The sequence below is a fragment of the Rhincodon typus genome, chromosome 32 (genome assembly GCF_021869965.1).
Source record: "Rhincodon typus isolate 14 chromosome 32, sRhiTyp1.1, whole genome shotgun sequence".
Lineage (NCBI taxonomy): Eukaryota > Metazoa > Chordata > Chondrichthyes > Orectolobiformes > Rhincodontidae > Rhincodon > Rhincodon typus.
The window spans coordinates 7,634,845-7,652,150 of NC_063363.1; the positions used below are offsets into that span (position 1 = coordinate 7,634,845).

The 17,306-nt window shown below is 43.8% G+C and overlaps 1 protein-coding gene across 1 annotated transcript in view; it reads left to right on the forward strand.

Moving 5' to 3' along the window:
- abcg4a (ATP-binding cassette, sub-family G (WHITE), member 4a) overlaps positions 1 to 17,306 on the forward strand; it is a 65,105-nt gene that overhangs the window by 30,710 nt on the left and 17,089 nt on the right. The window contains exons 4-6 of the mRNA XM_048615360.1: positions 4,477 to 4,527; positions 7,707 to 7,852; positions 10,265 to 10,388. Coding sequence (XP_048471317.1) covers positions 4,477 to 4,527; positions 7,707 to 7,852; positions 10,265 to 10,388 — 321 coding nt within the window. The remainder of the gene's footprint in view (positions 1 to 4,476; positions 4,528 to 7,706; positions 7,853 to 10,264; positions 10,389 to 17,306) is intronic.

The window sequence follows — 17,306 nt, forward strand, 5'->3', positions numbered from 1 at the left end:
TGGAGGGGAATTTGCAGGGGCTGGTGTTCCCATGTATCTGCTGCCCTTGTCCTTCTAGATGGAAATGGTCATGGGTTTGGAAGGTGCTGTCTGTGGAGCCTTGGTGAATTTCTGCAGTGCATCTTGTAGATGGCACATGCAACTGCTACTGAACATGTTGGTGGAGGGAATGAATGTCTGTGGAATTGTTTGTGAAAGAGATCAGCGTGTAAGTATGCAGCTTCCCCCACTTGCAAACCCACCTGCTGGTTTTGTTTCCTTGCACTGTTGTTTGCCAGTTTCACAGGATTAATTAGTTTTGAAGTTCAGCCAGAACAAGCAGTAGTGTGTTGAAATGAAACCCCTGCTTTAACAAATTTTTCAAAGACAAAAAGGGAAAGAATGCATAGTCTGAGCAGAACACAAAGGGACACGAGTAAAATCCTCCAGCAAAGAGCTGCTGGGTGGGGAAAAAAAATACAAAGCCAGTTGAAACCCGAGCTCCAGATCCTCTCGCACTCCAGATCTGGCCTCGAGCACTTAAAGTTGAATAGTTCAAGAGCAACTGGGGCACATCTTGATTCATGTTCCATTGCGAGGTCAACCAAATGTCCTACATATAACCTGTATCTTTGCACGCGTGTCAACTTGCTTTATCTGACCTGCCTCCTTTTTGAGGCTGAAAACGATGGGCTTTGGTGCATTATCTTAGCTAACGCTGGTCCTGTTTGGAAGTTGGTGCTGTACTCTCAAAACCTGGGTCCAGTCTGCTCGCCCTGGGGGAGGTTGAAGGACATATTTCGCTGCATGGAGTCTCCGTCCACCTTGGTCAACATTCTTTCTTCAACCAACTCCCAAAAACACATGATTATTTGTTGCTTTTAATTTTGCTCCTTAAGCAGAATGGCTGCTGTGGGTAACTACATCGCTGAAGTCTTTGCATTTGAGAAGTAACTCATATCAGCACAGGGATTGTTAGACAACAAAAACCAAACTTGACCTTCTACGATCCTGCTACAATGATAGTGCAGTAATGGATAGGACGTAGAACAGTACAGCACAGTACAGGCCCTTCGGCCCACGATGTTGTGCCGAACTTTTACCCTAAACCTAAGGTTTATCTAACCTCCACCCCTACCTTATACTATCATCCATATGCCTAGCTAATAGCCGCTTAAATGCCCCTAATGAGGCCGTCTCCACTACCCTCTCCGGCAATGCATTCCACGCCCCTGACCACTCTCTGAATAAAGAACCTATCTCTGACATCTCCTCTATATCTACCTCCACTCACTTTAAAACTATGCCCCCTCGTAATAGCTACCTCCACCCTGGGAAAAAGTCTCTGGCTGTCCACTGTATCTATACCTCAGATCATTTTGTACACCTCTATCAAGTCACCTTCCATCCTTCATCATTCTAAAGAGAAGAGCCTTAGCTCTCTGAACCTTTCCTCGTAAGACCTTCCCTCCATTCCAGGCAACATCCTGGTAAATCTCCTCTGAATCAAAGATGAATCAAAGACATCAATCTCCATCAGTCAGTTTGCTAAAGACTCAAGCACACACCACACACGGAAGATGCCTGGCTCTCCCAAAGTAAAATGGTGAAGAGCTTTGGGAATCATAGATCCAAAGTGATACAAACACAGTTCGCAAAGTAAACTATTTAGCCCTTTGAGCCTGCTCCATTGATCATTAAGAGCGTGGCTGAAATGTTGGGTGTTTTGAACTCACGTTACCTGAAACTCTTTTAGACGAGTCCTACTTAAAAATATTGCAGGGCCCTGTTTCTGCCACATTCTGAGGCAGAAAGTTCCAAAGTTGGACAATCCTCTGAGACAGAAAAAAAAAATTCCCTTCGTTTTTGCCCTGGAAAGGCCAGATGACAGTACAGTAGGACGCTCCAACTGGAGCTCCCCTGCCCTGCTCGTTCTCTTTGTTCTTTTTCTTTTCTCCCTCTCTCCTCCCTTCTCCCGGCCTTGTACGCCCGGCCCCGGCCTCCAAAGTGGGCTCGGCGGAGGAAGCCAGTGCCTGGAGCGGGGTAGCTAGTGTCCCAGTGCAGACTGTGACAGCAGCCTGCAGTCAGATCGTGTGGAACCCCCCCTGCACTGGTTTGCTGCAGAGAGCCTTTGAAGAGAGACTGATGTTTGTCTCTTTAACTTTGCTTCTTGTTTTCTGATCTCTGGCTGTAATGTGTATAGCTGTAATGTACATTTTTTTCTATTTTTCTCTGTCCTGTAACTAAAGATTGTACTGAGTTACCTTTGTACCTACACATGGTGCTGCAGGTGGCAATTTATAAACTTTTCGCTGTACTTATTTGAGTATACATGACAATAGAACATAGAGAACATAGAACAGTACAGCACAGTACAGGCCCTTTGGCCCATGATGTTGTGCCGAACTTTTACTCTAATCCTAAGGTCTATCTAACCTCCACCCCTACCCCACCGATAAAGCTAATTCAATTCACTTCAAGGTGACCTCTATCTTTCGAACAGTGACCCTTAGTTCTGGACTGACCCACAAGAGGAAACATCCTTTTTGCATTGACCTTGTCAAGCCCATTCAGGATTTGATACATTTCACTCAAGGCACCCCTCACTCTTCAAAATCCCAATGAAGCAAGCTCAGCTTGTCCAACCTTTCCTCATAGGACAGCCCACTCATTCCAGGTATCAGTCTAGTAAACCCCCTCTACACATTCTCATCCCTCCTTAAATAAGCAGAGCAAAACTTCACACGGTATTGAAGATGTGGTCTCACCAATGCCCTGTGTAATTGAAGCTTTACTTTTATGTTTAATTCCTCTCCTAACGAAGGACAGCAAACCCATTAGCCTTCTTCATTAGAGATAACAAGGTGCAGAGCTGGATGAACACAGCAGGCCAAGCAGCATCAGAGGAGCAGGAAGGCTGACGTTTCGGGCCTAGAACCTTCTTCAGAAAATCCTGCTCCTCTGATGCTGCTTGGCCTGCTGTGTTCATCGAGCTCTGCACCTCATTATCTCAGATTCTGCAGCATCTGCAATTCCTGCTATCTCTGAAACAGCCTTCTTCATTACATCTTTTCAAGCCACTATCACGTCTCAGCTGTTGCTGTGCTGGATTCCGACGCCTTCTCAAACTGAAGGAAATCAATTAACATTATAAGGTGCTTTGGAAATGCCAGTTTAGGAAAACCCAAGTGTTCTGATGTGAGAGAACATAGATTATTGATGAAAGAAGCAATGGTAGAAATAATTAACCATTGAATAATTGTATTTGATGAAGCCGCAATTGAATTAAAGGAATTCTGGTTACATCTTAAAACAGCAGAGAAAGAAAGTCGTTGCCCTTACCTCTGTGTGGTGTTTGTTCTCTCTCAGAATATAATTGCTACAATTGAAATGATTTTCCTAATATGCTCTGCTATACATATCAGCAAAGGGCTTTAAATGCTCGGATAATTTGGGTTTGATTCAAATTTAAAGAATAAAGCAAATAATCTGATTTCCACTCTAATATGCAAACTTCTGGCACCCTTTGACCTATCAGGTCATTACTATTAAATCTACACTATCCCACTTTAGCCTTGAATGTTACGACATTTCTCGAGTGCTTTTGAAAGGTTGTGAGGTTACCTGCATACACTACTCTCCCATGCAGTTTGCTCCAGATCCCCGCCATCCTCTGAAAGAAAAAGTTTTTCCTTAAGTTCTCTCTAAACCTGCCTTTCACCTAAGTTGTCTCCTTGTTATTGACCCTTTGACTCAGGAAAAAAGTTATTTTCTATCCATCCCGTCCATGCCGCTCATATTAAACACCTCCTATCAGGTCCCCCTCGGCCTTATCTGCTTCAAATAAAACAACCAGCTGTAGGAAGGATGTTACGAAACTTGAAAGGGTTTAGAAAAGATTTACAAGGATGTTACCACTGTTAGAGGGTTTGAGCTGTAGGGAGAGGCTGAGTAAGCTGGGGCTATTTTCCCTGGAGCATCAGAGGCTGAGGGTTGATCTTAAACATGTTTTTAAAATCATGTGGGGCATGGTTAGGGTGAATAGCCGAGATCTTTTTCCCAAGGTAGGGGAGTCCAAAACTAGAGGGCATAGGTTTAAGGTGAGATGGGAAAGATTTAAAAGGGACCTCAGGGGCAACTTTTTCATGCAGAGGGTGGGGCACGTATGGAATGAGCTGCCAGAGGAAGTGGTGGAGGCTGGGACAATTACATTTGAAAGGCATTTGGATTGAGACATGAATAGGAAGGGTTTAGAGGGATATGGGCCAAATGCTGGCAAATGAGACTAGATTAATTTAGAAATCAGGTCAGCATGGACAAGTTAAACTGAAGGGTCTGCTTCCGTGCTGTACTGTACTATGACTGTATAACCTGAGCTTATCCAGCCTCTCTTCATCACTGAAATGCTCCATCTCAAGCAATATTCTGGTGAATCTCTTCTGCAACCCCTTCCAGTGCAATCACATCCTTTTCTATTTAATAATTTTTTTTTTACAGGTATCGGTCCACCTCAAGCTGAAGGAGAGATTAGAAGTTAAAAAGGAGCTGGTGAGTCATCAACCCCTTTTAGTAATTTAATTTGAAGTGAACTTGGCCACAGTTTAGTTTGATCACACCAGTGGTGGAGCTATTTGCACACGTCTCTGAATAGTGGATTGAAAAATTGAATTCAAGAAATATGCAAATGTATTTGCACCAAAATAGACCTGCTGAATGTCAGTGCAGCTTCCAGCCTGAGTTTTTTCGGTCTCATAATGCTGCAGCAAATTTCCAGTCCTATTCTGAGTCCCTGAAACAGTTGGTAATGTGTTGGATAACAATTTCTTTTATTAATTAGTGCTCCTGTGAGAGAGCTCACTGCGGTGTAAGCACGCATCAAAACCTCACTGCAGCATTGCATTCAGTTCCTGTCTTTTTATGGAGGTTGTTAAGATCTTAGACCAGACTTGGAGCAGGGATGTGGGAGTTCAGTCACGTCAAGTGACAAGGGTTTTTCCCTCCTGAGAAAAGAGGGGTGAAAGGGAGATTGTACAGAGGTGTTCAAAATCCTGGATGGAGCAGTAGGAGTTGCCATACTGATATAGTGGTCGGAATTCCAGAGGACTGTAGGGGCTGCTCTCTCATTAGAGGGAGATGACTGGTAGTGCTATATTCTGAGGGTCACCACACCTCAGGCGAGGGGAGAGGTTGAGAAGGTGGGACCTTTGTGGTGAACTGAGTTGGTATAGGAAATTTAACCCCTGCTGTTGGCATCACTCTGTATACCAAACCAACCATCCAGGGAGAAGATAAATAACGAGGAACCATTTCCGCTGGCAAGAAGGTGGGTCCCCAGGGGGCACCCATTTAAAATAAAATCCAGCTGAGCTTACCAAGGAGCGACATTTCTGAGAAATACAGTGACAAACACCAATTAATGATACCATTTTAATGAACCTGTGTGTTGGGTTACATTAATAAACTGTTAAACAAAACAGGCTTTAAGTTTCAGAAATCGTCTGAATGTTGTAACATACATGCACACTTCTATAATCAGCAATAACCAGGATGTGGAGGTGCCGGTGTTGGACTGGGATGGACAAAGTCAGAAGTCACACGACACCAGATTTTAAGTCCAGGAGGTTTATTTGAAATCACAAGCTTTCAGAGCACTGCCGACTTCATCTGATGAAGGAGCAGCGTTTCGAAAACTTGTGATTTCAAATAAACCTGTTGGACTACAACCTGGTGTCGTGTGATTTGTGACGAGCAATCATCAGAAGTGTGTTAGTTACAAATTCCAATTAATTAGACTGTTTTAATACATCAATATATTATGCTAATAGTATTTTACAGTGGCCACAGAAATAAAGTGTGGAAGTACAACTTTCTTTTAGGATAAAAGGGTAAAATGAGACTCTCTTTATGCAGTAATTTTTGAGCTGAACCGCATGGCATCACAAGAAGATGCAGTCTGATTTATTAATAATTTCCAAAAGATAATCAGGTTAAATACCAGAGAAGTGTAATCCGTTGGATAGCTCTAACACAGGTTTGATAGGATGAATGGCCTCTTCCTGTGCTCTGCAGTTCTAAACTGGGTTCACCCTGCAAAAGGGAATATTACATTGGCCGCAATTCCTGATAACACGTTCCAACTCATGGAAGCTTTGTGCTGCAGCTCCTAATTGGTGGTACCTCCTTTATTATGTTGGCATAATATTTCAGCTACATTTACGTTGACTGGAGACCTCAAAAGAGGAATTTCAAACCAATTCCTTTTCACTTTTCTCCTGCACTTTGTATTGCCCCTTGACTCTGGTGACTGAGAGAACTATTGTCAACATGAAGATCTGGTTTTCATTGCTACGAAAATACAAAACAACATTCTCAGAAAAAAATACATCCTTATAATACCTTTAACATAATAGGATGTCCCAAAGGACTTTCTAGGAACATTGTGAAGTAGAAGGAATGAAATCAGTGTTACAAAAAAAAGGTGGCTATACTCATTGGAATTTAGAAGAATGAGGGAGGGAATCTTAGAGAATATATAAAATTATGAAAGGAAGAGATAAGACAGAAGCAGAGAGGTTGTTTCCACTTACGGGTGGAAACTAGAACTAGGGGGTGTAGCCTCAAAATAAGGGTGAGTAGATTTAGGACTGAGTTAAAGAGAAACTTCTTCACCCAAAGGGTTGTGAATCTGTGGAAGTACCTGCCCAGTGAAGCATTGAGGCTACCTCATTCAATGTTTTTAAGGCAAAGATAGATAGATTTTTGAACAGTAAAGGAATGAAGGGTTATAGTGAGAGGGTGGGTAAGTGGAGCCGAGTCCATGAAAAATCAGCCATGATCTTATTGAATGGCGGAGCAGGCTCGATGGGCCAGCTGGCCTATTCCTGCTCCTGGTTCTTGTGTGGCACGAGGGCTGGTGAACAAAAGCTCGGTCGAAGTGGTAGTTTTGAGCGGTAGTTTGAATACAAGAGAAAGTGGTGGTGGAATTTTGGAAGGGAGTTTCAGAGCTAAGGGCGTAGGCAGCGAATGCACGCCTGGCAACAGTGAATGATGGATAGAGGGTGCGCGAGAGTTGGAGATCTCGGAGGGGCATCTGAGTTTACTGGAGGAGTTTACAGAGATTAGGAGAGGTCAGTTCTCGGAGGGGTTTGAATACGAATTTTAACAGCAAAAGCTTTGGTGTACTTACAGAAGAAAGTGCAACATCAATAACATAGCACTTACAGAATCACTAAGAAGGATAATTAGGAAATCTCCCAATTTTCCATGGAGCCAGGCAACCTTTACTGACCGTATTGGGAGGTGTCTGTTCTAATGTCGGATTGGGAGATTCTAAGATGCAGTTCACACCCAGGCAAAGGCTCGAATTGTGTATCAACAAAACAGGTTTGACTATGTTGAGGAATTCTGTGCACAGCTCAGGACAGCCCCAAAGTTCTCACCCGTTACACAAGATGGGCAATGGGTATGCTCTCAGTCTTATGCCCGCTTGCAATCTTTTAATTGTTAATGCAATAGCAGGAGAAGAATGAGCTTGGAGTTGTTTACAGTGAGCTTACAAAAAAAGTGGCAATAAGTCTGTCATATGAGTCAGTGAGGCTCAGGAGAAAGAACATGATATTTATTAGGAGTGGGGCTAATTAGCACGGTTCTGATGGGCTGAATGGCCTGTTTTGTATGATCCTGTCACCATTGCTGCCTGCCTGTAACATTTTGCACCCTGTTTCAAGGTAACTGAAATCCTGACAGCACTGGGTCTCCTCGACTGCTCGGACACGCGGACTCTCTCTCTGTCTGGTGGACAGCGCAAGCGATTGGCCATTGCCCTGGAGCTTGTCAACAATCCCCCCATCATGTTCTTTGACGAGCCGACCAGGTAAGAAGGAGCATGCATCCTGAAGAAGGGTAATACCCGAAACGCTGATTGCTCCTTTCCTCCAAATGCTATCTGGCTTGCTGTGTTCTTCCAGCCTCCTGTTTGTCTGCTTTGGATTCCAGCCTCTACAGTTTGTTTTTATCTCTATCCCAATGACCTTACTTAGGGATGGGCTACCTGAGCCAGTCATTTTATAGAATCATTAAATCCCTACAGTGTGCCCTTCGACCCGTTGAATCCACACCAATCTTCCGAAGAGCATCCCAGCCAGAACCATCACCCCCACCCCATCCCTGCAATGCCACGTTTCCCAATGCCAATCCACCTAACCTGCCCATTTTTGAACTGCTTTGGGATTTCACTGTTTGTTTACAGCTCGTTGTGTGTTCCATGTTTCTCCCTACATTACCCCTGGAAGCTGTCAGGTCGAGGAAGTGTCAATCATGCATCTGATGGCGCACAGCACCACATCTGAAAGTATTCCCCGTGCCATTTGATTTATCGTGCAGCCACTTGTAGTGGGCAGTGGTACAGGAGATGATATTGACTGTTCCTATTGGGGTAGTAGCACAGTGTCACAGAGCAGCAGTGTTGGTTTGTCACAGGCATTCCAAACCAGTTAGCAACAATGTGCATTGTTATAGCGCCTTTAACACTGCGAAATCTCCTGAGATGGCTTATCAACGAAATTTGATGTCGAGCCTCTGAAGGATACTTTAGGGTGGCTGACACCAAAGGCCTACTCAAAGAAGTAGGTTTCAAGGAGTGTCTTAAAGGAGAATAGAGGCTTAGGCAGCAAATTACAGAACTTAAGGGCTTGTCAATGTCAGGGTAGCCCATCAATCAAACGAGGACGTACAAAAAACCGGAAGTGGAGTTATCCCAGATTGTTGTACTGTCTGAGGATTTTCAGAGTGCAGAAGGGGATGAGATCGCAGAGAGATTCTAGCAAGGATACAAGGAATGTTGTACTGGAGGTGTTTCCCACATCACTGTCCTGTGTTAGGCACAGTGTGGAAGACTCAGTCCCAGAACAAAATTGTGAATGAGTCATCAGCGTTTATCCCTGCTGGCCTATCTGTCTCTTTCCACTTTTTCGTTTCTCTGGCAATTTTCAACGAAAACGCTTTGGATAACAACAAGAACAATCATCGTGCTGCTCAGCTCAAACGGAGGAGAATCTCAGGAGAGCTTTACAAAGGGAAAATGCCCAAGGGGGAGACAGGACAAAAATTAATACAAGCAGAACGATCAAAACCATGGTCAAAATGAAAAGACGGGCTTTTGAAGAACGATTACACGAGGAACATTGAGTTAATTTCCCATTCGAGAGTCCACCAACCTGTACCTGGATTGCGTGAGAAACAAAAAAAATAACAAAAGTGGCAATCTGCAGATTGCTGCAGGTTGATGCTCCAGGAATTGTGTGACCCTGATCCCATTACAAACACCAGATTTTTGTAAATAAGTCAATTGGTTAGACAGATCTTGAGCGTTGCTGGAGGAAAAAGAAGACACCTTTTCATCAGGATAGTTCTCCTACCAATTGAAAAGGAAAACCAGCATGCCTATGGGGTGAGAGGAGAGAGGCAGCATTGATAAATATTTACACCAACTCAGAAGCAATTCTGATTTCATGCTTTGTTGTTGAGGGATGATGGTTTGAGGAGTTGGGACAGAGGCAAGATCCACACAGGCCCTGAAGTGAGGGGCACACCCAGGGAGGGATGGTGCGTCAAGGCTGGGTCTGAGTGTATGGAGGCCCGACCAATCCTAATGCCCCATCCCCAGCACCATGGATTTTCTCCAGCTCCCAGATAAATCGACCAACTTCCCAAAGTCCCTTAGACGTCATTGTCCAAAATGGCAACCTCTACCACCTGGAAGGACAAGGATAGCAGATACATAGGAACACCTGCAAGGCCCTTTCCAAGCCACTCATCATCCTGACTTGGAAATGTATAGCTGTTCCTTCGCTGTCACTGGGTTAAAATTCTGGAATTCCCTCCCTGAGGGCACAGTGGGTGTCCCCATGGACTGCTGTGGTTCCAAGAAGGCAGCTCACCACCACCTTCTCAAGGACAGTTAGGGATGGGCAGTATGGAGGAGGTGAATCAGAGACTGCAGAGTGATTTGTGGGATGGGGGGAGATGGCAAACCGAAGCTGACTGACCAAAAGAGGAATGGAAGTCCCACCTGGGAGCAAGCAAGGCAAAGGGAATAGTGAGGAATAGCACCTTCATCAGGCAACTCGTGAGTGGACGCTCAGTGACAGGCCTTGACTAAGGGCTGTGCAGTGAGGGCACTAGGCAAAGAAATAGCCGTTTGCCTTTACCATGGTACCAAATCAATGTAACTGTATTTCTGATATATCTCTGTGTGTGTCTCTCTCTCTCTCTCCTTTGACCTTAGTGGGTTAGATAGCGCTTCCTGTTTCCAGGTGGTATCGCTGATGAAGTCACTTGCTCAAGGTGGGAGGACCATCATCTGCACCATCCATCAACCCAGCGCTAAACTCTTCGAGATGTTTGATAAGGTACAGTCTCTTTCTAATTCTTTATCGGTGGAGTGGAAACTGGATGCTTTCTGGGAAGCGTGTTAAGTATGCATGTGGGTCGCCTTGTCTGAAATAACATCATGAATCATTACATTATCATTGTTTCGGTTAATGGGTGTGTGTGACTGTGACAAGACCCCCTGAGAACGAAGTGATGATCCTCCTCCTTCACTCTCACTGCCAACTTAATGCTTCCTGGTTGTAATCATGTGTAACTTTAGTTTCCTTTGATTTGTTTATGGAATGTGCGAGTCGTTGACATATTGCCCTACTTTAGTTGCCTTAAGAACGTAATATAACTAGAAACAGAAGTGTGCAATTAAGCCCCTCAAACCTGCTCTGTCATTCGATAAGGTCATGGCTGGTCACCTCAGTGGTTTTGTTTTTCTTTATTCGTTAACGGGAGGACGACGTCGCTGGCTAGGCAGCATTTATTGTCCAACCCTAATTGCCCAGAGGGCAGTTCAGAGTCAATCACATTGCTGTAGGTGGTGGGGAGCTGCCTTCTTGAACCACTGCAGTTTGTTTGGTGTAGGTAGACCCACAATACCATGAAGGAGGAAGTTCCAGGATTTTGACCTAGCAACACTGAAGGAAACACCAATACGATTCCAAGTCAAGCTGATGTGTAGTTTGGACCAGGAGCTTTAGTTGATGATGTATCTGCCGCCTTTGTTCTCCTGGGTGGTGGAGTTTAGCAGTTTGGAAGGTGCTGTCAAAGGAATCTTGGTGAGTCAATGCAGTGTATCTTGTCAATGGTCCACACAGTTGCAGCTGTAGGTGGAGGGAGTGAATATTAGGGAGCAGTGCCCATTGAGTGTACAGCTTGCTCCCAGATGGTATTAGGCTCCTTGAACACAGAAACGGGCTAGGGTTTTCATGATGTTGGGACTAAGTGTGGGTAAGATTTAAAAATCATGGCTTCAGAGATCATTTTGAAACCCTAACTCCTCAGGGGCTGTTTTGAATTTGCGAAGGATGGTCAGGCAGGAGGGAACAGGGAAAGCCTCCAATTAACAGCCTTTTAAAGTCCTTGTTAGAATAAATTAGATTTATTGTCACGTGGACACAAGTACAGGGAATACATGAGCACCGTGAAAAGTTTACAAAGTTGACATTTCTGATGCCATCATAGGTACAAAGACCTGGGTACAAAATCTTTGATATAAATCAGAAAAATAAAGAAATAAAGGTAAACATTCAGCATTACAGTCCTTCTAACGCAGAGAGACCGTGCTGGGTTTCGCCTCGAGGCCGGGAGTCCCTTGACTCTGCCCTGGCTCAACTGTCCACCACCGAAGCTGTCCGAAGAAAGGAAAGAAGAAAGATTTTTTAGAAAAGAAAAGAGGGAAAAGAAGAAAGGAAACAGACGGAGCAGATGAGTTCCAGCTTAGGAGCCTATTGCACCGCCATCTTGTTTCTGTAAAGGGACTGGTCTCTTTCTGCGTCTCATTTTCAGTTTTTTTTTCATTTCTGGCCACCCCAGTCAGTCTTGTGCTCAGCTGTCAGATTCACCATCAAATTCGATTAAACCTCACTACCGTTGTCTTGGAAACAGACCTGTGTCAAAACCAATCGCTGATGTGACTGTTGGCCTGACCTTACTTTGAGGAAAGACTCCATAGACTTCCAACGAGCTTTCTGCTCCAATTGGCAAAACTGCAGCAGCTCTCCCATCACAGCTGTTGGAGGCAATGAGGCACTTCTCACCTCCTGGAGATGATTTGCACCCTTTCATCTCCTGGCCAACTCATCCCTTTGCATTAACTCATCTATGGCTGGCTCATCTCCTAGAATTCCATCCATGAGTCCCCATGTTGCAAAGGCCATTCAACCCATCAGTCTATGCTAGTGTGTTTTGTACACACAGACCTCCTCCCACCCATTTTTACCTCACACCCTTTGGCACAACCCTCTACTGCTCTCTCTCTTCTGTATTTATCCCGCATCTCCTTAAATACATCTCTGCTAGTTGCCTTGACCACCCCCTGTGCTAACAAGTTCCACATTCCATACCTAGCCGGTGGTGACGAAGTTTGTCTTGAATTCCTTAATGGATTTATTGGTCTGTGTATTAAACATACAGGTCTTAGTTCTGGTCTCAGCTGCAAGTGGAAACATCTCCTGCACAACCATCCTTTTAAGTCTTTTCACATCCTTAAAGAGCATTACCATCTCATGCCTCCACATTCTCTTTTCTAGTGAAAAGAGCTCCAGGCTCTTCAATCAAAAATAAAACAAACGCCTTCTGCACCTTGCTGACAAAGTGACTTTGCACGTATTTCACAGTTGTGTATATATAGAAATATTTATAATTTACAATAGCAGGATTTTGATACTTATCCCAGTTTGACAGTATTGTGGGCTCAATTAGATTAATCCAGTCCATGCTAGCTAAGGTTTTATTTTGTAAGGTTGGATGGCACACAGCATCCTGTAATAAGTGATGTGGGCTTCGTCTATGATTGAGAACTTATTTTTTCACTTGAGGGAAGTGCTGGCTCACGTTGGGATGCACTTTCCATTGTTAGCTTCTCATGTTTCAACCTCAATGATAAATGGTGACTGGCAGTTCAGCAATGGAAGGCATCACGGCCTGTCCTCATTTGTTGTCTGCACGTGTGCACTTGGCGTCAGGAGTCACAAGATGATGGGCAGAAATCTTGGTGGTTTCATGCATCCCACCTCAGATACCCCCTTGAATCCAGTTTGATGTGAGACCAATAATGGGTTCCCTCCCTACGCTGCTTATAATGATATGTTTTCACAGAGAGCAATGTTTAGACCTGGCACACTCTATTAAGCTTCAGTGTTACATTGGGGTGTAGGTACGTCAGCAGAAACCTTCATTCAGCAACATTAGGAATAAAATTAATTCTTTAGTTTTAGAGAAGAATGTGATTGTGTAATGGCTATGTTGTAAGGCAGAGTTTTTGAAAGTGTTGCACAATGACAATTCAAATTCAGTTCTGAAAATTTGTAACTTAGAGGGTGGAATTAGTAAAAAGATTCCACAATAAACCCAGACGTGAGCTAATGAAATGCAATGCTGTCGAATTTTTGAACAAATTGACTTGTTCACGAATAGTGAAGGAAATCTTATTTGTCATTCTTATTTGTTCTGATCTGTATGTAACTCCAGTCCCACACCGGTGAGGTTATCTCCTAACTGCCCTCTAAAAGGACCTAACACTTGGAATGGAATATTTTTCGGAGGAACGTTCACAATGGCTAATTATAGGATGGCCAATATTTGCTAATGACAATCACACCCTGAGAAGACACAAAGTTGAGATGAGCAGGCCAATCATTTAGAGACGTAGACACGAGGAGCAGAAGTAGTCCATTCTGCCCTTCGACCCTGCTCCACCACGAGCACAGCTGATCCAATACCATATTCCCACTCTCTCACACTCTTTGATGCCATTACTATCTAAAAATTTGTCAGTTTCCCTGAACACATTCAATGATTTGGCCCCCCCAGACTCTGTGGTAGAAAATTCCACAGGTTTGCTATCCTTTGAGTGAAGAAATCTTTCCTCATCTCGGTTCTAAATGGCCTGCCCGAGACTCTGACCCTTGGTTTGAGACTTCCCAACCAGGAGAAACATACTCCCTTTAACTAGTCTGTCTTGCCCCATTACAGTTTTACACATTTCAATCAAATCCCATCTCATGCTTCTAAACTCTAGTGAATACAAGTCCAGTCGAACCAATCCTTCTTTGTTGGATAGTCCTGCCATCCCCATAATGGCCTAGTGAATCTCTGCTGTACCCCCTCAATGGCAATTATATCCTCTGTTAGGTAGGGAGACTAAAACTGCACACATTACTCTCAGTGCAGTCTCACCAAGGTCCTACATTATTGCAGTAAGACATTCCTACATATGAACGCCAGTCCTCTTGCACTGAAGGTCAACATACAATTTACCTTGCTACACCTGCCTGTGTGCTTTTATATCACTTTGTGAATCCAGCCACTTGAGGGATGATCAATAAATGGTGATCAGGAGTGAATTGCAAATCAACCTGAAAGGGTTCAGCTCTGTGCTTTGAAGGCCTGTGGAGCAACATTAATTTTAATTAGAGATAATGGGGAGGTGATGGCCTGGTGGTATTATTGCTTGCCTGTTGATTCAGAGATCCTGGGGACCTGGGTTCAAATCCCACCATGGCAGATGGTGGAATTTGGATTCAATTTTAAAAAATCTGTAATTAAGAATCTAATAATGACCGTAAACCCATTGTCGATTGCTGGGAAAAACCCATCTGGTTCTCTAATGTCCTTTAGGGAAGGAAACTGCCATCCTTACCTGGTCTGGCCTACATATGACTCCAGACCCACAGCAATTTGTGGTTGACTCTTAAACTGCCTTCTGGGCATTTAAGGAAGGGCAATAAATATTGGCCTGGCCAGTGATACCCTCATCCTGTAAATGAATAAAAAAGAACTCAAGGGGCTGATACATTTCTCCCCTTTAGAGAGGCTTTCACCCTCCTCCAACTCTCCTTTTAGATGATCGAATGGTTGCAGTGGGTTTTAAAGAATCCATTGAATTTTTTGAAATGCTGTCATTCATCTCTCAGGCAATATCACCAAAACTTCCCATCTGTTTCTTTTAAACAAACTGTTTTCTTATCAACCTGTTCAGAAATGTTATTACACACCTCTGGAACGGGGGTGGGGGGGCACTTGAACCCAGATCTCCAAGCTCAGAGCTAGGGATGCTACCACTATGCCACAAGATTACTTCATCTGTGTCTTCATTCTGTTATGGGGTCTTGCTCTGTGCAAACACTCCCAGCACAGGTACAACACAAGGTTCCATACAGAGTAAAGCTCCTTCTACTGTTTTAAATTGAAAGTAAAGCTCTCTCAACTCTTTTAAATTGAAAGTAAAGTTCCAACAACATCATTCCTTCAAACCAAGGACAGAGGCAGCAAGGGGTAGATACAGAGTAAAGCTTGCTCTACTCCTTTAAACTAAAAGTAAGTAGAACGTGAAGCTACCTCAACTCTTTTAAACAAAAATTAAAGCTTCCTCTAAACTGATCCCCAAGAAAACTCTCCCAGGATAGGGATGGGATAGTGTTAGATACACGGTAAAGCTGATTCTACTTCTTTAAACCAAAAGTAAAGCTCCCCCAATCTGAAAATAAAGCTGTCTGTACACTCTCTCTATCAAACACACCCTGGACAGGTATAGAACAGGGTTACATACAGAGTAAAGCTGCCTCTACAATGTCTCCATCAAACACACTCAGGACAGGTACGACGCAGGGTTACGTACAGAATAAAGCTGCCTCTACAATGTCTCTATCAAACACACTCAGGACAGGTACAACGCAGGGTTACATACAGAATAAAGCTCCCTTGATACTGTCCCCATCAAATACTCCCAGGACAGGGACAGAATGGAGTTAAATATAGAGTAAAGCTACCTCTACACCATCCCCAAGCAAAACTCCCAGGACAGGTACAGCATGGGGTTAGATACAGAGTAAAGCTCCTTCAACATTATCACCATCAAACACTCCCAGCTTAGTTTACTTTCCAGTCCACACTGGGAGTGACCATGACCTGTTTGATGAGGGCTGCAGCAACAGGAGTGGAGTAGAATGTCTCACTAATCAGTGGCTGGACAGTCAGCTCGAAGCAGCAGTGGTTCTGCATTTGGATAGATTAACGGCTTTGATGTTTAAACTCAGCTTGGGTTCATCGTGATTGGTGTAGGTTTTTATCATGAGAAAATGTCAATTGAACACTGAATTTTCTACTTTAATAAAGATTATCAGAGCTAGTTCCTTAAGTTGTCGTGTCAGTTTTGCAGGTTCTGGTCAGATAACAGTATTCGGTCACAGTGAGGAGAGCTACCTATTAGTATACCATGATGTTCACTGGTTACTTATAGACTGGGTAAAAGGCCATAACCCAGACAGTTTGTTTGCTCTTTGGGTTTTGAGATCTGAAATGGTGAGTTGACAGCACTGAGAACTGACAAAAGAACAAAAAGCAGCAGAAGGAAAAGTGCAACAGGATCAATCTTTGCAAATTTTTCTGCATCCTGTTGGTAGGTCCTCGGGTTTGTGTTCCTGCGATCTCCCAGCGGCAGCCCCAAGCAAAACACATTTAGAATCAACAAAGGGATTCCAGCAGCTCAGCTGCACTGTTGTGTTTACTGCCACCTTCTGTCCTATGGTGGCATTGCAGGTCATGAAGTGTTAAATCAGTGTTGAGGGCTGTGGAAGCTCAGTCTTTCAGTATGTTTAATGGAGAGATTGACAGATTTCTGATTACCAGTGGGGTTCACGGTTATGAAGACTGAACAGGTAAAGGGCATTGAAGTTTCTGATCAACCATAATCATGTTGAATAGCGGGGAAGATGGATGGACTGAATGGCCTCCTCCTGTTTCTATGTAAAACTAATAAATAAGTGTAGGCCACCTGGCCCTTTTGAGCGTGCTCCTCCATTCAACAAGATCATTGGCAATCTGATTTTAACCTCAACTCTACATTCCCGTATATCCTCCGATAATCTTTCATCCCCTTGGTCATCAAGAATCTATCTACCTGTGCCTTAAAGATATTTAAAGATTCTGCTTCCATTGCCTTTTGAAGAAGGGAATTCTAAACACCATGCTCCCCCCCCCCCCCACCCATTCTCAGACAGAAAAATATAGTTTCCTCGTCTCTTTATTAAATGAGCAATCCTTTATTTTTAAACAATGACTTTTGCTATGCCCTCATGAAGAAATCTCTTGCCGTCCCAGTCTTACAAGGCCAGCCTATAATCCTATGGTCCAAAGGTTCCAGACACTCACTCCAGGGTAGAAATTCTACAAATTGTATGTGTTTCAATAAGATTACCCCTCATTCCTTCAGTTAATCACTCCTC